Source organism: Pezoporus occidentalis, unplaced genomic scaffold, assembly GCF_034315485.1.
Source record: "Pezoporus occidentalis ecotype Australia unplaced genomic scaffold, CSIRO_AGI_Poc_V1 ctg31, whole genome shotgun sequence".
NCBI classification, from domain to species: Eukaryota; Metazoa; Chordata; class Aves; order Psittaciformes; family Psittacidae; genus Pezoporus; species Pezoporus occidentalis.
Genome location: NW_026915052.1, coordinates 1,663,374 through 1,685,525, shown reverse-complemented (window position 1 = coordinate 1,685,525; position 22,152 = coordinate 1,663,374). Strand labels below are relative to the sequence as shown.

The window sequence follows — 22,152 nt, the reverse complement described above, 5'->3', positions numbered from 1 at the left end:
ATAAGTACCACAGTTATGAATTCTGAACTAATAGGAAAAACCTGGAAATCCACTAAATTCAGAACCAATTTTATTTGAGTAGATGTGAGCAAGGTAGTCCCATTTATAACCAGAATGTTCATCACAGTAGGCCGTTACATTCAGACTTTCACACTTACAAAATATATATATTATGTACAGGAATTTGCAAATAGGTGTAAACATACAATACTTTAAGATACCAGTACATTCCAAACCAAAAATATCAGCAAGGCCAACACCTCAAAATGATTCCAGTCAGCTAGCACTCAGAATCTTTCTTAAATACAGTAGCTTTTACGCTTGACATTGTGTTGTTTTAATTGCTAAACACTAAGGTTTCTTATAACATATCAAATTTCATGGTATCTGGCTATTTTGATAGGCAAAAATAGGCACTGATTTCTAGAAGGAAATTTTCTTCTTGCTGATACAATTGAGCCAATATGGCTGTTTTTCTAGTACAAAGTAATCCAGTGCTGGAATAACTCAAGACAATTTAAACTTAAGTCAAATGTATAAAGTTAGGATACTGCAAAGCTGATTAAAATCTAGAAGCCTATATAACTCACCATAAACAATACTGCAAACAAATCAGCTAAATTTTCATTTCACCTCCTCATTTCTTCATCTAAATTATACAAATTACCCTCCTCTTCATCTTTACAATGTAGGTTTTGGCTAGCTACTCCTGCCTAGAAACGGATATCGTGCAAATTACCTCATGCTATCTCATCCATGTAGCACGTCCAAGTCCTGCTACAGGTGGCATACCAGGTGGTGGAATTGGAGGTGGTACAGGTGGCTGTCCACCTGGGGGAACAGTAGGTGGGGGGTAACTGGCTGGTGGCATTCCCAGCCCTGGAGGTGGATGAGGTGGTACTGCATGAGTTGGAGGCAGTCTTGGAGGTGGGAAATTAGGGTTGTATGTGGGTGGAGGAGGATATCCTGGAGTAGGAGGTGGAATATTGGGTGGGGGGAAAGAAGTAGGGGGTGGAGGTGGAACTGGTGGTGGAGGGTTGGGAGGATAGACATGAGGATGATACGGTAGATGAGCTGGTGGTCCATAGGCCGGTGGTAAACCTCCGTAAGTTGGTCCTTCTGTTTTCATCATTGACTGAAGACTCTGATAACCCTCCCCTGACATATAGGAATTTGTAGTAGACATCCCTGTAATGTAACTGGTGGGGGGTGGGGGCGGGGGACGATGCGGCAGAGGTGGAGGTTGATGTACTGGGGCAGGATGAGCAGGAGGAGGAATCTGGACCTTTGGCATATCTACTGAGTCCACAGTAGTAGATTGCTCTCCTTCTCCCATTGAAACTGCAGTTGTCAAAGGAGGCTTGCGCTCTGGAAAAGAAAATTTCATTCATTTTTTTGAAGGATAGTGGCAATATCAGCTCCTGAATCCTTTACATTTTATTTCCAGTTAACTTATTAAAGAAGGACTCAATTCTCCAAGTCTTTGAATGCCATATGATACTCAGTTAGACCTTCTTATGCCACCAGAAAATAAGCTGCCTAACAAAGATCCAAGGTCAGCTTTTCCCATTCTAAAACTTAAATGCATCTTCCTTTCTTACTACTATTTTCTTACAATTTAAATATTGTTCTGCAGCCAGCAGAAAGCAGACTGGATGGACAGAATCACAACTAACAGATTCAGAAGTCATGGGACCCAAGAAACCAAAAATCTTTTGATGATGCTTCAATCTTCTTTAGTCCAGAAGAAGGACTCCTTTCTTCCTCTTTTATACCCCAGGAGATGGCCTGGGATTACCCTCTGCACTTCACTTGCCTCCCACATTTGGAAATCATTTGAGAATACAGTCCAAAGTCTCAAGACTTTAACAGTCGGTTCTAAACCTGTTTATAAAATGAAAACTGGAGGGTAAGTAAGAAAGAGCAACAGGTTGCTTGGGACATGAAATCTTATCAGCTTTTTTCCACTGATTCCAGGGAACTCCCTACCAGACAGTTTAGGAAAGTTCATGAACAGGTCAGAAATTTACAGAACTATACTTGGCCATTTCTGGGAAGAACATGCTTTAAGCTGTCTTCTCTTTAAATAAAAATCCAAGTTATTTTTTTTTTTTCTCTTGATGCAGACACTATAAAGTAAGGAATACCACAATGAGAAGACTGACCTAAGGGCAAGATCTCTCTACGGTCATACAGTCAGTATTAAAATGCCCACCAAAACAAGAGCTTGGGGCATCTTGACATCCACCTTGCTTTGTATATATAAAAATCTAAGACATTCTTCAGTAAGAAAAGTTATTTAGAAACAGATGTAGGGCAGTAATTTCCAGTGACATACAACAACTAAACAGACAGTGCTAAACAGATTTTGAGAAATCCACCTTCTAGAACTTCTGTTCATTTGGTCAGTAAGCATTCTTGATTTTTCCTCAGAGCCCCCCACAACAACCAGTTGGCCTCTAAAGATTCTTAAAATATTTCAATGCTTATACAGTGATTTACTTGCATAAATTCTAAGAAGAAAATTTTAGATAACATGGGAAAAAAATTCATTACCTGCCTGCACAGGATTTACCATATCTAAGCAGTCCTAAGTTTAACAGCAAAATTGTCCCCTGGGACGACTACATAATTAGATCACGCAAGGTGGGTATGCTGGCTGTGGTACCTATGATTTCAATGACTTCTGGTTCCCAAATTATAGCAGGCAGTAATTTTCCCATTTGCTTATTTTCAGAATAATTCTGGATGCAAGACATGCACTCAAGATTTAACAACTGAAGGAATAGTAAACACTGAACTCCTTCATTCTTAATTTGATTTTTAACAAAGAGGAAAAATGGTCTTACTATATTTCAGAGCACTTATTCTCTCTTGTAGTTCCCTACTAGAAGCTGTCATCTTAGAGTTACATTATGGACCACGCTTTATAAGATATTTATGTCATATTTAAGGGTCACTGGAAGGACAGCTAATGCATCAAGTCACTGGAAGCACATTTTTATAACAGTACAATTCATTTTGCAAACATAAGTCATGTGCAATGTTAAAGTTCTCTGGCAGATACAAGCCCCCTTTTGGGAGACAGCAAAGAAAGCGTCCCCCTTACTGTTCAGAAGTTAGACACCTGCAGAACTTCTATACTAAGGATGCAACATGGAGGACTTCTGTAGGACAACTGGAAGCTACTTTAGTAATGTAATATGGCATCTGCCATCCTTTTGAGCACGTAAGTCCCTTTTCTGCCTGCTAGTGACAATTATAGTCTTCTAGGCCTTTAACAGTCACAACTCTGTTTTGCCTTTGTCCACCTAGTACAGTCTTGTTTCCGTCATAGCCTCTTTGCGTCTGTATGGAAAAGCCTGTGCTACCAAGATCAAATTCCCTCTAGAGCTTACGTACCTTTTACTTGCCAAGCTGATTAATCAGGTCAACAACCCCTGCCCCCTCACTGTGACCATCTTCTGAATGAAAAGCAAGGCAATTAACAGCAAGAGCAAATGTATTTAAGAAAATGAAAGCTTACCTGGAGGTGGATGTGCAGGAGGTATTGGTGGATGTGAAGTTTCAATTTTAGGAATTTTAGATGGTGGTGCTTCTAAAAAACATTTGGAAGTTCCTAATTGGGCATTGCTTTGCAATATTTTCCAAATTCTAACTCTGGTCTCACACTAATGATTATCATATTACACTAAGCAAAAGTACAGTGGAAATCCTACATACTAGCTACGTTTAATAAAAGAAAGCTAAAATAAAGACCTTTGTATAAATAAAGTGGCATCAAGCATTACACAGAAGTCTTCTAAAGAACACATGCCTGTAAGTTCAAACTGTGTATTTTTTAACTAGGGACAAGTTGTCCAATAACAGTAGATAAGTGAAGACGAGCATATGTACGTTTTTCTAGCACTAAACTGTACCTTGCAAATAGTTTAAACAAATCTAAGAAAATGTTGAATTATTCTCTGCTAGGGGACATGTGTCTAGAAATAAAACTGCAATTGCACAGGAGGGAGAAGAGACAGCTCTCTGGAATCTACCTGCAGAGCTGGAGAGGGGGGAACTGACAGACTTACTTAAGGAAAGGTTACAGAATCACATCATAGCTATCCCGAAATACATTGCTCCAGAAGAGCAAAATGAAGAAAACCCCCCAAACAAAAAGAACTAGATGTGATCACTGCAATGAAGCATTTCTTTATCTAGACTATTTATTAATACGAAATACTTTTCACTGGCAACCATGCCAACAACTAATTACAAATGTCACTGACAACCAACAGACATATCATTAGTGCAGCTATTTAATGACATGGCACCTTCAATTACTTCAAGGTCCTACCACTTGCTGAAGAACTACTCCAAATGATGCACAGAGTTACACATTGAGAGTTAAGTAGGCTAGCAAGACTTCTACTGAATAGACCGTATTAAGGGGCTGCACTTGCGAAAAAGTTATACTCCACTTTTTCAAGTTTTGCATTTTGGAACACTTTAAGTTGCAGTATATATTTAAAGGAACATTTATTGTTACAGTATATATTTAGAGACACATCATTAGAATCAGAATAGTTTCAAACTACCAAGGCTGTAAGCAAACAAACTAAGTGTACATCAGCAAATTACTTACTTTGCTTAAAACAGTAAAATGCAAGCAATATAGAATATCATCCTTTACCTTGTGTCTTTGTCTCTTCCTTTGGAGACACAGCCTGTTTAAAAAAAAAAAAAAAAAAGAAATAAGACCTTTGCAAATTACAAAGCATTTTAAAATTCTAATAAGTGAGCAAAACAGGAAACAACTTGCAACCTGCTGAAAAGTATTTGTATGGTTCAGACTAAAACAGAACCAGTTTCCAACTCAGAACCAGTTTCCTCCTCCCTTCCATAAAAGGACGCAGGACAAACCCTTTATTTATTCCTGTCTTTTTATTAGGAGGCTAATAACGTCCAGTCTCTTTAGACAGATGCAACACAAACACTGCAAAAAGTCAAATCACATTGGAAAAGCCCAGCTTAACTGGCAGAATGAATAAGGCTGAAGAAAAAAAAAATAAAATAAAAAATGCAGGCATTTTAGATCCAGCATTTTCCCGCTGTTTTCACTGCTGAGTGTTGCATCTCATTTAACTTACTTATCATCCACTGCACATACGTCACGGTCCGGTACACTGCTCACTGAGCTGAAAGCAAGAGACTTGGACTCTGTTCCTGATTCTGCTTTGACCTGTCATTCAACCTTTGCCAAAATCATTTCAGGCCTTTATGCTTTATTTACCAGGACAGGAGGGCAGTGAAAGCATTGCTCAGTGTAAAATATTTTGGAAGCCTTCAGATGGAAAGCACTGTATAAAAGTCATATACTACGCTAGAAAATAAACTTTATGCACACTGAGCAAAACCCACAAAACCTCCCATCATCCTTCCAATCCCAAGTTTTTGGTTGTTTTTTGTTTTGTTGCAAATAATCTTTCCAGTTTACTTAGTCCAACTGAGATGGCTAGCAATGGTGTTTGAGAAAAGAAGAAAACCTCACTGAAATTTTAAGTACAATAAGCATAGTTACAAACTTATTTAAAATTAATGATAGAAGAGGACTGTGGTACGTGGTTTCTCTGTCTTTTCAATGAAAGGATTCTTTTTAAGAGACTATTTACCTCCAGTGTCTTTACTTTCACAAACTGTTGCTCAGCCCCCATCACATTACTTTCCACACCAAGAAGGAACATGTATTTCAGGCCAACTTGAACAATGTTCCTTAATTCTGATGGGTGTTCTCAAGATTTTTGCTGTCCAATACAAAGGAACTCAAGGCCTGCTTGTGGCTAACTCATTCTTATATTCATAGTCATTTCAATTCAACTCTGGCCACCCCCTTTCTGGCTGCTCTCTTGCTTTTCAAAGACAATCTTTACTTTCCCATTCCAAACATACGTACTTTTCTTGATGACTCTCACAAACTCATCTATTGCCTTCATTTTGCTGGGTGGTCTTTTCTCAATTTTCTAGCACTAAATTCCTTGCCTGTAAAACTGCATGCAAACATCAGATCTCCCTGCATGTTCAAATAGAAGCAAGTCTTCACTACTTATTGCAATATTCCCCAAAATTACTCATTTGTGAAGTCAGTTAATTATTTCAAGAGGCAAGTAATTTGATTATTGTGCATTTCTTAACATGAAGCAGTGTTCAGAAAATAATGTCGCTGAGGCACACCATTGGAACGGAAGAAGCAACTGGAGCCAAGTATCTCATGTGACAGAAATCCACACATCAGTTTAAACTGCATTTAAGCTAAAGGAAAAAAAAAATTAATCAAGAAGCAACAAAACCAAACCATATAAAAACTAAGTAATTTCTCTAATAATGGCAGCTGCCAAGAGATGGAGGTTTTTTTGGTCCTTCCACTGCACTGTACTGCTTCAGCCATCACATCCCAGGGTCAACATTATTTATTAGCATGCTGATTGTTATATAATTAGCTAAATCCATACCTCAGTAGAGCTGTTCTTTCAATGCTGTTTGCATATGCATTGAAATTGTTCCCACCAGCAGTTTCTAGTTTAACCAAACTAAATACCCTATTTACATCTAATGATTCACCAGTATGTTTTTAATGAAGACAACTGGACATTAAAGTGCTCCTCACTACTAGAGATGTAAAGGATGTGCATATACTTTAGACATTTGGTATAAGCCTGTAAGTCATGGGCCAATTCCTCAGCTAGCTGAAAGTATCATGGCTCAGTAGAAGGTAACCGAGTTATATGAATTCTTGTAAACAGATAACACAGCCTCCAGGAACAAAGTGTATTTATGTTCTGTACAAACCAAAGGAGAAGTCACACGAAGCCCTATTTATAGGAGGCAAACATTTTAAGTAAGGTTTATGGTACATCTAACTGAAGAACATTTTAGAGGCACCAAGTAAATCTTTCAAGCACTACACATCTCGTTCCCCTAGACTGCTTTCTGAAAAACAATTTCAGACCTTCACATTTGCTTTTCTCAAATTCATGCTGCCTGTGCTGTTCTGCTATGAAAGTGCTACTGAGTCACCCTTTGCTTTATATCTGTTCTGGATGCCTGTGATATACCACGACTTACACCTTTTTATCTGCACTATTCACTTTCACTGGTACAGCTTTCCCAGAAAAGTTGTGGCTGCCCAATCCCTGGAAGTGTTCTAGGCCAGCCTGGATGGGGGTTTGGGCAACCTGGCCTGTGGCAGGCAGCTGAAAGTACATTTTAAGGTCCCTTCCAACCCAAACCATTCATGACTCAATGATGTTCCAGGCGTTTTTGCTGCGGGGGGAGGGGGAAGAGTGGGTGGGGTTGGGCAGATAAGTTCGTTGCCCAACAGATCTAACAACCCATGCAAGTAGAATTATGCCAATGGCAGAAGTATGAAAAGAAATACTAACTATAAAGAGCTCTCCCAATTTTCAAGCTAATTAACAAATTTTATCAGCTTTCTATCATAGAATCATAGAATAGTTAGGGTTGGAAAGAACCTTAAGATCATTTAGTTCCAACCCCCCTGCCATGGGCAGGGACACCTTCCACTAAACCGTATCACCCAAGGCTCTGTCCAGCCTGGTCTTGAACACTGCCAGGGATGGAGCATTCACAACTTCCCTGGGCAACCCATTCCAATGCCTCACCACCCTAACAGGAAAGAATTCCTTCCTTATATCCAATCTAAACTTCCCCTGTTTCAGTTTTAACCCGTTACCCCTTGTCCTGTCACTACAGTCCCTAATGAAGAGTCCCTCCCCAGCATCCCTTTAGGGCCCCTTCAGATACTGAAAGGCTGCTATGAGATCTCCACGCAGCCTTCTCTTCTCCAGGCTGAACAGCCCCAACTTCCTCAGTCTTAAACAACTCTGAAGTTCAGTGCAAAGAATTACACATTTCAGTACAGATTTTTCCCTCTAGTAGTAGGATATGTTCTGCAATTGCAAGAGACCAAGGTTTTACAGCACTACATTCTTCTCTTTTTTTGGGAGGCTGCTATTAGAAAGACGCTGCACTCTTCCAGTTCTATCTCATTCTATTATTTGTTGCTTCTTCCTGTTTTTTGGGTTGTTTTTTCTGTTGTTGTTTTGGTTTGGTTTTGTTTTTTCCTTGATGTCTGTTCTCTAATTTGGGCATGCATTAATTACAAGTTAGAGAAAAAGGTGCAAAAGCTACACAAAATTTACTTTCTAAATGGACTTGGTCCAAATATTTTACTTCTCAAAAGACTCTTCCGAATAAATACATACGAGAAAATCTGGGTAACACCTTAGCCCCTGTTTTGTTTGGTTGTTTTTTTGTTTCCATTTCTTTGGTTGTGGGTTGTTTTTTTTTTTAATATAATGTACAAGTGAAAAAAAAACCCTCCCCAAACAAACAACAAAAAATGCAGATTAAAGATCAAAGCCTCAGCTGAATTTGATTACTGTGGGAAAGCACTCTGAGTACTTGTGACATTATCCAACTTCTAATTTACCTTCTTATTTTCAATGATGGGGTGACAATACAGACAAAGTGAGACTTCAGCAGTGTATGATACATTTATAGGCTTCTACTGTTACTAGATTATTTTGAAATACTTTAAGAATTTTAAAATTTTGACATGCTTTTAGAAGTCATCATTCTATGTAAGAGAATTGTAACCAAAGACCAGAGTCAAATAACATCTTCATCAGCATTATGCACATCTACATTCAGGTATGGCACAAGAGACCTTCACTAAATCAAGCCTGCTTAACAGCAGAAACAACAGAACTTGACAGTACAGAACCACAAACAATTAGAATCTTAATAGGTCATGCTGACTTAAAAAGTCTCTCCACTGGTTTTGCCTCAAGTGGCATACAAATGCAATATGCCAAAACTAACACACTTGCCATATAACCAGTGAACAGTTTACCATCTATGCTAACATACCTTGCCATATAACCAACGGAAGTCTACCATACCAAATTAATTATCAGGCTTGTTTTTAAAGCAAATGCAAGTCTGCTGCACACTGCTGGCTTCAAATCAAATGAATGTCGGATCAGCTTGACAATAAAATGCAAGTTAAAGTTCAAAGTTAAACTTACTGCTGGTCTTTTAATCTGTCTAGGAGGACTTGACTGGGGAGAGGGCTTTTTAGACTGCTGTGCTTGTGTTTGCTGCTGCTGCTGCGCTGACTGTTGCGACTCTTTTTGCTGCTGAGTCTGTGATTGCTCTGAACCCTGAGACTGCTGTAATTGCTGTACCGTAGGTGTCTGGGGTGTAGATTGAAGAGATGGTGGCTGCTGTAACTGGTGAGGCGTATGATGGGGCATTTGCTGTTTTCCTTGTGAGTATAGATCCAGGATCTGATGACAGATGTCTTAAAAAAAATAATCCAAAAATATTATACTCCCATAATGTACAAGTGTACATTTAATATACAATTATAAACTCAGCTTAACTCTTTCAAAACAGCCTATTTTTCAATTTATATTTGCATTTCAGAGTTTCTTCTGCCTGTGCTGAACAACATGTAGATGTAGATGCACACCTTCCAGAAGAAGAACAAAGTGTCTTGGTATTAATATACCACATCATTACTGTGCACTTGGACAGCCAAGTAACTGTAACAACAGGGTAGTAATACAGAAAGAAAGTGAGGGAAAGAAGATTATATGTTAAAACTTACATGTCTAGTTAGGCCAGTCAAAAGAGTTTTAAAAAACTAAATAAAGGGCTAGTACTAAATTCTTCCAACACATTAGGAGCTCAAGGCTGTAAGAAACACGGAGGACCAGCTCATAACCAGGTGCAAGAGCAGCACTTAAGTTAAAGAAAACCTTTCTAGGAAAGCTAAATGAGTTCATGAGCATTCACTGGTGCAGTAGCAGAAACTGGAGAAATGCCCATTCTACAACCTTCTTTGATGAGGATTCAACAAAGGATCTATCTGAAACTGAAGGAACCCTGAAAAAAAGCCATAATAAAAACACAGCAAGTAACCATCTAAGAAATCATCAGAACTGTAGAATATTCACCTAAAAGTTAAGGGCAACATATAGTATTCCACTTAAAAAATTTTTAGAACCCAATGCCAGACTGTGATAAACATAAATTTTTAAAGGTTTCTAAAGCAGTTTATGGAACTAGAAGTATGCTTTGCCTGACATTTATACCAGGTAAGACAGTACAAACTTTAATGAAGACAAATCAGTGACCACATAACCACTATTTAATTAACAAGAGTCAAGAAAGGTCTAGGTTTATTTTATGAACTTCCTGGGGCTCTCTCCCTCAAAAGTACAAGCAGCAGGTAAATGTAAACAATATATGTACACAAATTAAATATTATCAAGATATCTGTATTCATGACAAAGATTCGTAATTCATCCCATCAGAATTCACCCCCATAATCTCTTCCTCAGTCGTGGTACACCATAAAAAAACAAAACCAAAAAACAACCAAGCAGAATTCAGTTGAAGAGGTCAATCATCAATGAGAAAACACTGGAAATCAGGCTCCAGTAGTTCTAGTGTTCACCAGACTGCTTATTTTAAATGAGGAAAAGGGAATAATTAAAAAAATAGAAAACACACACCATGACAATTTTGCAGCTAATTAGCTGTGTTATAAACTAAACAAATCATAAAGGAAATACTGACCAAAATACTTGTCATGATAACCAAGTGTGCCTCCAGACTAAGTCAGTCTAATCAGTTTTATTTAAACCCTGGTTAAGGCATAGCATATGTGATCCGAGTTATATACTCTACACAATTATTTTGACTAAATAGATAGAAAGCAGTTTGCATTTACTTATGGGCTAGATCACACAGTTAAAGGTCCTCCATCTGTTGCAAATGTTTTTTCATACCTTCCAGAACATCAACAGGAACATCTTGGACAAATTGCTCCCACCATCGTCTGTACATTGGTTTTGATGTCCATTCCTGTATTTCAAACTTACACAAACGGCCTGCTAAGTACATAACTGCAACAGCTATGATCTCAGGTTCCCACTGCAGTGACAGTGTAGTGCAGAGACTGGAATAAAAATAAATAAAAATATGTAATAGTAGTAATAAATAACCCCCACAACCATGAAGATCTCTGTTGCAGTACAACACTTCAATGTACAACAGCTATAATTAACATGGTATAAAATCCCACAACACTTTAACATCTGAGACAATTTAAATTAAGATCCTTGTTAAACTGAAGAGTTTATATAACTGTTTCTGCACTACTGCTATAATGAAACAAGGTACTTTTACGCAGGTAATTCAGGTGACATATGTCTATACAAGCAAAGCACCACTTAGGAACATCAAGTTTAGAGTTGAAAAGTAGAAAACATAAAACTATATGAGTGTGGAAAAAGAAGAAAAGACAGCATTATATTCCAAGTAGGGGCACCTACTTTCCACTGATTCTCACCTGTAATGTTAACTAAATATAGTGTTCATGTTTCATGCTACAAAAGTGTGCTGTCACTGCATTACACTGGTTAGGGAATGATAGGCACATTTGGATTTTGGAGTTTCCCAATGTTTTGCTATAAAATGTAAACAAATACTACCCATTCCCCTCTCCCCTGAACAGCCAACGTGAACTTGTAAAGCACAATGCAAGTTTTAGATCAAGCTGTAAAAACTCTAAAAGGTTCTCTCTTGAATAGCTTCTGATGAACCTAATGCTGAGACAACTGGTATTATTGACATTAATTAAGTTCCTGTCATAATCAAAGTTACTGTTTCCCAATATTAATTTTAAATTATAAGATCAGGTTTTCTCTTTTTTGTCTTCCTTTAATTTTTCCTCCACAGACTCTGTAACAATCTGCTTAAAGACTTTTAGCTCCAGCTAGCTAGCTAAGTCTTTATTACATCCTTAAAGTTCTCACTGACAGACTCAGCAGTGACAGTCAAACCAGACTTTTTGTTCTTCCTGTAAGATCAACACCTGAAAGACTGAGAGCAGCTGAAGTGAACATCTCTTGACATTCAAATACATTAAACAACCTTTGGCTCAAATTTAGATTTTAGGTGGTATCTACAGAAAGTGGACCACACTGGGGTACCACAAATTAGGCATCTAAATAAAAAATGCGTATTTTTTATGGTGTTCTATTGCTGTAGATATAACTGAAAGCAGTCTATTTAGCATTTCTGGATAATCAGGCCATTTACACTTTTTTTTCAGGTTTTGTACAGAAATTAAAAATTACATTTAGACATCCTTGCTGAATTAACTTGCCCAGCTCCGCAGAATCCTCTTCAACAAGGCTATAGTGTATTGAGTTGTTTTGTGGAAGTTTTTGGTTTGGATTTGGGTTTTTTGGGGTGGGCATTTTTTTTTCAGTGCCACACTACACATGAGAAGTGCTTCTGCACACACTCCTATTAAGTGATGTGATCCTTGTATTGCACCCCCAATATTCAAGAAATTGTAAATTTAGCACTAAAACCTGTATTCCTCCCTGAATTTAATGGCTTGTTTATTTCTACCAAAGCACTGCTTAAAATAAAATAAATAAAAATTGACCAACACAATGGAATTGGGAAGTGGCAGCTTCTCCCAGGAAGTGACATGCTTTTCAGACTGGGGAAAAAGTCAGCTTCTATCCTGGAGTTCTATAATTTTGTTTGGCTCTTTCAAACAGGAGCTTTTTTTAATGCAGCACTAAATCATTACCTCAAAACTGCAAAGGTCTTAATGGTCTACTTCTATACTTATCCTAGATTCCCCGCTCAATGGAACTACCATGGTAATGATGGAAGAAATGCTGATGAACTTGATCATGAAAACATGTAACAAGCAGAAAAGAAACGTGCCAAAGAAATACCTAATCAGAGACTAAAGTAAGCAACAGAAAGTGTTTCACTTTGAAAAGGTTTTGTAGGAGTGTCTTACCTGTCATTAACAAATGTCCATGCCATTTGAACCAGTTTTTGAATTTTATTTTTGTCTCCTGAAAAACAACCAGGAAAGTTACAAGAAATAAAATTAGGAAGGACAAACAGTATGGAATATTCTTGCACTGTTATTGTAAATTAAGTTCTGAAAACTAACAACAGGTATTACTTGCTCACCCTGTAATATTTTACCTTTGAGTTGTTTGGCATACTTGAGAAGAAACTGGTATGGATGTTCCACTTGCAAATCAAACTTTATTGTTTGTAGTAAGATTCTTTCAAGGACCATCACTTCTTCCTAGAGAATATTACAGGATAACCACAATATGTGAGTAAAAGAAGGAATAATAAAGTACCAGCACAAATACTTTATGCTGGCATAAAGCACGACTACATACATCTCCAGGCAAATATGCTCATCTGCATTTGCTTGATTAGGATTTGCCTCTGAGAGGAACAGAAATTTCTCCAACTTCAAACATTATTGTAAACTCAGATACTTTTCCTTCACATTAATTGGAGTCAGAAGAGGGGATATGGTATTTAAGATTGGTTTCCTCCATGGAGGAAAGAACCAAACCAGACACAGTATGAAAATGCCAAATAAACAAAACTACAACAAAATGGTAAGCGGTCACAACATCCCTCTCCTGAGTTTCAGATCCTTCTGCTATTTATAATAAGCAAATTTTGAGAGAAACATAGTTTTGCTAAGTCAAATACTGTAAACAGGAAACTTCAATACTTTTGAGATTTAGTTCTTTGACTTTTGATTTACTATTGCTTCCTAAAATGATACTAAGACTGTCAAATATGGTTTACATCTTGATAACACTTCTAGCCCTAACCAGAATTACTCAAATTTACTTTAATTTGCAAAATAACATCAGAATTCACATGAAATCAAATGTAAACTTTTTATACAATTATCCCAGTAGGTTCCAAAGCTTATCTATCACATTACCCAAAAGAGCCATAAATGCATGCTGAATGTATAGTTAAAATTAGAACAAATGAAAATCGGCCAGTTCTCTTAGGAACGTTTGCCACTTTGCTCGAGCAACAGGATGAAATCAATTTCAACATGAGTGTTTTTACCTTTGGGTCATCTCCAAACTGCCCAAACTGTACATCATTAAGCAAGCTACGAGCTGTTTTAATTATATCTTTACATTTCTTAGGTGTTTCTTCAACTTTTCCTGCTAGGAAGAGACAGCAGGCTCCTGTCACCTAAAAAAAACAGAGTGCTTTCAAAAAGTTGTCTGCATGTACATATGCAATACAGTCTAATGCTGTAAAAAAAAGCACTCTCAATTTCCATTAACAGTTCTATGAAAGTTCGCAAGGACTTAGAGAGCATATTAATTTCTAATTTTATTATGATGTGAATTTAAACCTTTACTTTCTCCAAGAAAAAACTATAGAATTTGGAGGACTGTCTGTTTTATACAACTTTATTTCAAGGTCAGGCATCCAAAGCAGAATTTGACCTGGACTATCAAGGAGTCTTAAGATGCTATTGCACTTCTTTTCTTTCTTTTAGCCAATACAGGAGCACCAGCACTATAGCTGTTACTTCTAAAGAACAGTATCTTCAGACACAACTGCTGTGTGTTTCTAAGCCTGAATAGAAATGTACAAACAAACAAGAACAGCGTATTTTAAGCTGTTATGATTAAAAGATAAAACGCTTAGTTTTCATCGAGAGTGGTGGCCAGCACTAGTACCCAAGTGACTTAGCACCACCTCAATAGTGCATGCCCAGTGCAATCACTGTACAAGGTCATCAATATTGTAAATACTTACATATCTTGGGAATTGTTTGAAGGAATGAAACATATAAAACCGATGGAAATAAATTATTCCGGTTGCTAGAGTATCATAATGTCTGTGGTGCAGTATAAGGACTTTCAAACATAAAACAAATTTAAAACCAAACATGCACAGAGGAAAATATATATTCGGCTTTATCAAGTACCACAAGTTCAGTGACCAGCTAGAAAACAACACAAGTAAAACAGAAGCTTTAGGGGAAAAATGTCACAAGCCCCCTTATGGTTCTGTAAATATTATGATTCAGCCCAGAAGCATTTACTGGAAGTGTGCAAAGTCAAAATCACATTTATAAGAAGATCCACGCAAGGTCATCCTGATGTTAAATCACACCTGCTCCAGAGAAGATCAAAACCCAAATAAGTACATAAAAGAACAGAAAAATTATCATTTCACATTAAAATGCTGGTGTGGAGAAAGGTTACTAACTATTCACACTTACAAAGGGAAATAAACTCTGAACATACTCCCTACTCTTTAATAAGAGTAAAATTTCATCTTCACCAGGTTTTATTAAACAAAGAACTGAGGGGATTAAAAGAAGCATAGGAGTGTAATAGGAAGCAAGAACTTTAAGTGCCAGTCTATGAGAGAATGGAATTTACTAATATACACAAAGTTGTAAATCCCATTCTAAACAACAATAACAAAAAAAACCCACAAAACCAAAACCAAACAAAAAGCAACAAACATAAAACCCAGCAAGAGTGGGGAGGTAGAGGTTATAAGCCTCAGAGGCAAAATACTGAATTGCAATATCCAACACAAGAAATTGAATGCTAAATGCAAGATTTGACAAGTTACATAGATTCATGTACTAAAAGACTGAGTTTCACAGCTGCCAAAAGTCATCCTTAATTGACAATTCTGTATCACCTTACTTCTCTGTTGCCAAAATGTTTCAGCTGAAATATTGTTTATCCGATGAATAAAAAATGATAAAAAATGTGCAGGAACACGTTACCTCAAAAGTAAACTCAAGGAGATTTTTGGTTAATGATTAAGAAATATCTGAACAGCTAACTGCGCACATGACATTTCCTGTAGATTCATTCAGAAAGTCCCCATTCATAAAGACATTCACAGTAACATGAGTTTAAAGGATACAGCCCTAAACGTGTTCCCACATCGAATATGAATCTGGCCCCTTCCCTGCGGTATCGTGCCTCAGTAGCTGGATCAAGCCCTTCTAGCTGCGACGGTGTATGTGCCAAATCTTTCTTATCCCAGTACCAACATGGCTTTGTATGGTCCAGGTTTGCCAAGTTTACAGAAGGGCTGGAATTTTCCTTATTCTCCTTCATTTATTAAAACAGAATTGTTCTTGCTTTTTAAGTTTTCAAAAAGGAAGTCTTCAGGTAGTTGCTTCAGAACCTTTAAGACAAAAGGAACTCTTAGAAAAAGGATTCCCCCCCACCTCCGTCTGCTCAAAGATGAATAAAGAGGAAGGTGTGTTTAGCCTTGCCCATTAGAAGGGACATTTTCTACACTCAAAGGCAAACAATATTTAACCTTGCCCTTATCCTCCCCATATTAACACAAAGTCACCTCAAAGAAACAGACACAGGTAATCTTTGTTATTACCTGTTTAATAAAGAAACTTTAAAAATGCATTATCAGCTCTACCAGTTAGTTCTCAGTAGAACAACTTTCTCCTATTTTGTCCATAAAATAAGGAAAACCAAGTCAGTGATGGCAGCAGCAAGATTTTAAAAGTTGGGAGGGATATCAACTCACTATTCATAACTTTACCAACACTTTCTGTATGTATATTCAATGTATGTACATCACCAAGCTCTACAGGCAACTTTCTGGTATGTATGACTGATGTTCAGTCATGTCTCAATTTACAGACAGAATGGAGACTGTCTCACTGCCGTTATTTCTTTCATGCATAAGACTATTCTTAGAGTAATTCAATAAATTACAAATACTATGCTCAAATTACTCCAGTCACCTGCAAAGGTTCGCTTAATAAATAACGATTACGATGCAACAGATTAAGCAAAACTGTCAGAGGAAGACCCAAACTTAAAACTCTTAATTTTAAACTGTTATAATTTTCCAGATGTTTCCCTTCTGAAAACGGAAGAAAGCTTACATGAACTGCCAGAAAAACGATGCCTGTGATCGGCATCTCAATCAACTTCACGAAGTTTCTGTTTTCCAGAAAAAAGGAAACCGTCTTTGTTTCACGTTGGTTTTGGAAGAACCTTCACAACTGATGGTCCCAGTCACAGACCAATCCAACCTTTACCACAAATAAGCAAATGGCTACTTAAAAGTATTTCAAGAAGCAACAAAAGAGCACCCTGCCACGACCACACGTTCTTACCGTCTTTACCAAGAAAGCGTTACTTTTTACAGCAGTTACGGTTCTTCTTCCTTACAAGCTATTTTGCTTCCTAAGCTCTGAACAGTTTAAAATCCAGTTAGTACTAAAATCGCCGGAAGCAACAACAGCTGCTACTATATGCAGCGAAAGTACTTTTGAATGCAAAACTAGAATAATCGAAAACATCCTAAAGGAACTAGCTCAAGCACCCCAAACCATAACGACCGACAAGAGCGAGGGAAGTCCTGCTTCTGCCTTTCCACGCACCCAACAGACGATCTCAGTAGCCTAGTCCTAGGCTTTTTCCATCCTACCTTACACGAACCAGCCGCCTGAGAGCCCAGCCCCGTCCCCTAGAGTTCCAAACCGGCGGGGTGTGCTCAGCGCCTCCCAGAGCCTGCCCGCCTGCCGCCGAAGCTGTCGGTGCCCGGGGAGGCGCTCGCTCGCTCCCGCCCCAGCCTCTCCGCTTCCTTCACCTCTTCCTCAGGCCCCGGCTCCCGCCAGTGGGCGGCCAAGGAAGAGTAGGGAGGCCCCAGCCGCCGCGGCCCCACACGTGCGCGGCGTACTCACAAGCCAGGCGCGGGGGAGGAGACCCCACCGGAGCGTGGAGCGTCTAACGACAGCGCAACCTCCGCGCCCTGCGCGCCGCCATCTTGGGAACCAGGCCAGGCCACTCTCAACGTCATCACGTCGGCGTCACATAGCGCGCGAGGATGGAGCCCGTGCTGCCTAATGGCCAATGAGAAGCGGCAGCTCCTACACCCCAGCCAATCCCGTCTCCTTCAGCAGCTGCTAAGGGCAAGAAGCAGGAAGGTGACGTGCCCACATAGCCTTAAAGAAGGCCAATCAGAAAGCCGGCGGGTTAAAGATTGCAAGCTATAGAAGCCAATAGGAACCTGAAGGCAGGGGCTAAGCCGCAGCCAATGGGGGGGGCCACCATGCCCTTTTTTAAGACCGGTAGCGAAGGCGAACGGGTGGTCGCTGAGGATTGGCAGCCGTGGGCCTCGAGGGGGGCGGGGCCTTCCGGATGGACGTGGCTCTGCCAATTGTGGCCGCTGGGCGAGGGAAGGGGTGGGGCTGGGCCGAGAGTGCGGGGCTGGGGCAAGCTCGCCCGCCGACTCCCCACCCGCGGGCACCGGTGTCCGGCGCGAGGGGCTCGGCCTTTGCACCGCTCGCAGCAGGCGAGGCAGGAGCCGCCGCCGTGCGGGAGGTAAGGCGGGGCCGTGCCCGAGGCTCCCAGCCTTGGCTGAGCCGGTCGCTTCTCGTCCAGGGCCCCCCGCTCCCATCCCGGCGGGACCCGAGCCCTTCCCCTCAGCCTTCCCGGGGGGCCTCGGGACGGTTAGCTCCGTGGTCTCCCTTCGCACGGGAGGCACCGCTCTTTCAGGACACCCCTTTTCCCTGCGGCCCCGGGACACGTTCCGTGGGCCCAGGCCTCGTCGCTCTCCTCCTTCGCCCCGCAGCCCCGGCCTCCTTCTTCCTCCGTCGCCTGGCGAGCCGGGCGGCAGCTGCCCCACACGCTGGGCGCCCACGCGCCACGCCCCTTGTCGTGCGGGGCCGCTCCCGCCCCTTCCCCTGGGGAGCGGCCGCCTCCGTGTCGGGGGAACGGGGCCGGTTCCCCGCTGCCGCTTCGCTGCCTCGCTGGCGGGCGCTCCCAGCCCGCCGCCGGCCCGCTCGGCCGTGGGTGGATCGGACTTGTTTCAACCCGGTCTGCGCGGGTTGGAAGCGAGCGAGGCGGTGACATTCGCGTGTTCACGCTCGTTTCCCTTGTCCCACCACCCCCACCTCCTCCTCCCGAGAGGCTGATCAGAAACAAGTGGCTTAAAACTGCTTTCCCCGTGATGCAATTCCTTTTTTTATATGTGACACATCTTGAATACTCCCTACTCCTACTCCTTCAGCTTTCCAGGGAGCCTCCCGTACTTCCAGCGCTCGGGGTCTGGTTAAGGAGTGTTTCTGCTGGTACGTGGCTCCTCGGAGTCTTCCCCTGGCAGGAAAAGAATGTTCTGGTTTCTTTCCCTTCCTCACCCCGTCTGCAACCTGCTTTAGTAAAGGGGTTAAACATTTGGAGGAAAAAGGTGGGTTTTGAAATTAGAATAAGTAATGTAAACTGTTTATGTACAGGGGTGTTACTCCTGAAACAGGAGTGTCAGCCACCCCGTTACTACAGCAGCTGCTGAGGTGGATCTTCTGAACCTTTTCTTGTTACCCAGCAGCATTCGCTTAGAACTGCTTAAGCCGAGGCTGTGCTTTGCATTTGTGTCTAATTTTTAGCAGCCTCTTATATTTTCAGCTGAAGCAGCATTTGTGTTTCTACCCAAAGGCAATATTTAGCCACCAGGACAAGCGCAGTTCTTCCTTTCGGAAGTTGTCTCTCACAGTTTAGTTCAAAGCTCCTCTTCTTCCAAGCTTGGTATCTGCTCTTTTGGGTGGACTTGTCCTTGGAACTTAATTATGAGATAAAGTTGAAGGCGAATTGACTTTGTCCCTTTAAGAGCATGTTATGTAAACCTGTCTCTTTAGGTGACAGCTTTGTTCTGTGAAAATTGCTGCTGATGTCTCACAAGTGTTTTCTGCTTTCGGTTGTTGTAAGCTTGTAACTATAAAAGGGAATAGAGCATTTTGTCGGTGAGTAAACAGCTGTAGCATTCTGCATGTCCAGAAACTGGCTCCTGGTGTAAGATAGTAAGCCAGTGTACAAGTTGTTGGAAGGAATGGCATGATGGGCACAACGGAGGGAGTATTTCCTGGTAATTTTGCTCAGTTAAGTAGTTTAACATAGTAGAGGTTCAAGCATGCCAACTTGCACTTCAGTAGAGCTCTCAGTTACATTTAGCAAGCTGGAATGAAGTACATGTTGAAGTACAGTTGAAGATACATCCTTGGCATGGTGTACCTAGAAATAATTTAGGGTGTTTGGGGAAGAAATGAAATAATTTATGATCTTTTGTTACTCTTCCCAGAGGTGTCCTTATCTGTAGCTGAAGCCAGAGAAGTCTAGAAATAGGCTTCTAATTTAGAGTGTGGTACATGTCTTTAAAATAAGTTGTATTATGCCTCTCTGTATGGAAGCGTGTACATCTTGACAATGTTTTTATTGTAATAAATAGAATGTACTTAGACACATCTGCTGTATCAGAAGTATTGCATACTTTCTCATAGTGGTGCTGATTATCCAGTTGATATATTGAGCAGTTTCAGCAAATGAGTGTTCTAGTGGCTGTTCTTTGAAAGACAGAGGTAGTTTAAGGGTACTGGAGATCTCATGAGTTCTCAGTCTTTACTACCAGGATGTCATAGTGTTTAGGGCTTGTTAAAGGACACATCATGATGGCAGTGGCTTAAGCATTGAGTGTTTTTGGAGGCCTGGTCTGTTTGTGCTGATGACTGAAGTCGGAGTGACTTGCTTCATTCTCAGTTAGGAGTTATATTTTATGAAGTGAGATTAACATTTTCTAAATTAAGAACATATTTAGAAACATGCAGATAAAACCAGTACATTAGGTTTTCTAATTAATTCTGCTTGAATTTGAGGGGAAAAGTCTGTGGGAGTCTTCAGGAGGAGCTAAACCTAAGCAATGAAATGACAAAAGTTGGCAAAGTACTAAAGTTTAACAGCTGCTTTTCTGTGAAGAGTAAGTATTTTTTTTTCTCTTTTGTGGTCAAACAGTTGTCTGAGAAGCTGGTTCAAGAGAGATGCAAAGAAGTTACAAGGATTAAGAAAGTGTTTTGAGTTGTTTCCTGGGGAGGCAGTTAGTAAATTATCTTGCCTGAAATATCAGTGAGGTGTTTATAGTAAGAAGCACTCCTTCTGCCTAAGAAAGCTTTAATGGAAAGTGAAGGAGCATGGGGACAATCCTATAGTTACTAATAAAATAGCTTAGAGTTAGCAAGCTGATAAAAGTGATAGTAATTATGAAATATGTACTTTGTGATGTTGTTGTGGATGTAGCCATTTTTCTTTGCCCTTCAACATTTTCTGTTACCTTCAAATTAATAATTTCTTACCAGAAGTTTATATTTAATTTGTGAGGCAGTCTTGTATTTAGTATCTAACTAGGTTCAACTGCGGGTGGCGTGGGGGAGAAGAATGTCAAACTGACAGTACTTACTTGTTTTTTTAGTAATCGGGAGCATCCCAAGTCAGAATATTGTCAAGATGTGTTCTCTTTGATTCTAAATATAACACTAAATGACTTTTGAAATTTGCTTCCCAACACTTGGCTAAATTTGTTGGAGTTTTTTTTTTTTTCTAAGTGCATCAAATAAACATTTAGCTGATTTTAGTGACTTATTTTGATATTATTCTGCAGAGTGGCTTCTTCCCAATATCACAGGAATGTTTATATACCATCATTCTTTCCTTAACCTGAAACCAGGATGGGATTAATGAAGTTTGTTCTTTGCAGGGTAGGTGCATACAGTGTATGCAGCACTGGTTCAATCTTCTCTTTTCCAGATTCTTTAGGCTTGCATTAATGTTGACAAAACTGTGATGGCGCAGCTTTTTCTTTTTTTTTTCTTTCCTTTTTTTTCTTTTTTTTTTTAGTATAGGGCATAGGGGATAATTAATTCTGGCCATCCTTTGCCAGCTAAATTACTAGAGATGCTTCAGCTTCCTAGAGATGGTTTTATATGTCTAATAATGTTCTAACCAAGACTACCAAGTGTAAAATACAATAAAGGAACTCTCAAATCTAAATAAAGTACAGTGGGAGTTCTACATCATTCCATAAAGGTGCCCCATTAGTGTTCTCTGGCCTTGGTCTTGTGTATTTGGAGCTAGACTTTGAAGAGGCTTGTGTTTGTACAAATTAGAAGTCAAGTTCAGTGCCCAAGAGTGTTTTAACATTGCTTTGCATTCTTGCTCTTGCCCTTCTTCTGCTGTAACCTTCTTTGCTCTCTTTTTCTGTTTTTAGCTGCTCTGACCTACATTGGTCCTTGCCTGCATCTCTTCTACCAAATGACTGTTCCAGTTGCTCCATCTATCCCTGTCTGTCCTTTACCGCTTCCCATACTGTTCAGCAATCTGCTAATGCTTTTTCTTCCTTTGAAATAAGGAAGAATTAGAAACAAAGTCTTGC

General features: G+C 39.9%; 2 protein-coding genes across 6 annotated transcripts in view; one reads left to right on the top strand and one right to left on the bottom strand.

The window, feature by feature from the left end:
• Nucleotides 1-53: 53 nt before the first annotated feature.
• On the bottom strand, nucleotides 54-17,763 carry CCNK (cyclin K). Of its 3 annotated transcripts, none has more exons than XM_062627880.1 (11): nucleotides 17,642-17,763; nucleotides 15,844-16,110; nucleotides 14,710-14,791; nucleotides 14,002-14,133; nucleotides 13,081-13,201; nucleotides 12,902-12,959; nucleotides 10,863-11,032; nucleotides 9,093-9,367; nucleotides 4,679-4,712; nucleotides 3,527-3,598; nucleotides 54-1,368 (listed from the first exon to the last, which is right to left on the bottom strand). In XM_062627880.1, the coding sequence occupies exons 2-11, from the start codon at nucleotides 16,038-16,040 to the stop codon at nucleotides 746-748; spliced, it is 1,764 nt and encodes a 587-aa protein (XP_062483864.1). In that variant the 5' UTR covers nucleotides 16,041-16,110; nucleotides 17,642-17,763; the 3' UTR covers nucleotides 54-745. The 3 variants fall into 3 exon arrangements, with proteins under 3 accessions (XP_062483864.1, XP_062483863.1, XP_062483865.1); XM_062627879.1 differs by lacking the exon at nucleotides 17,642-17,763 and adding an exon at nucleotides 17,386-17,495; XM_062627881.1 differs by lacking the exon at nucleotides 17,642-17,763 and adding an exon at nucleotides 17,386-17,495 and having other exon boundaries at nucleotides 13,096-13,201.
• Nucleotides 17,764-18,146: 383 nt separating this feature from the next.
• SETD3 (SET domain containing 3, actin N3(tau)-histidine methyltransferase) overlaps nucleotides 18,147-22,152 on the top strand; it is a 61,278-nt gene continuing 57,272 nt past the window's right edge. For 2 of the 3 annotated variants that reach the window (XM_062627878.1, XM_062627876.1), the window contains exon 1: nucleotides 18,147-18,281. The gene's annotated coding sequence lies outside the window, so the exon portion shown is untranslated. Of the gene's footprint in view, nucleotides 18,282-19,006; nucleotides 19,147-22,152 lie in introns of those variants that run through there. The other variant, XM_062627877.1, reaches the window with a different exon arrangement.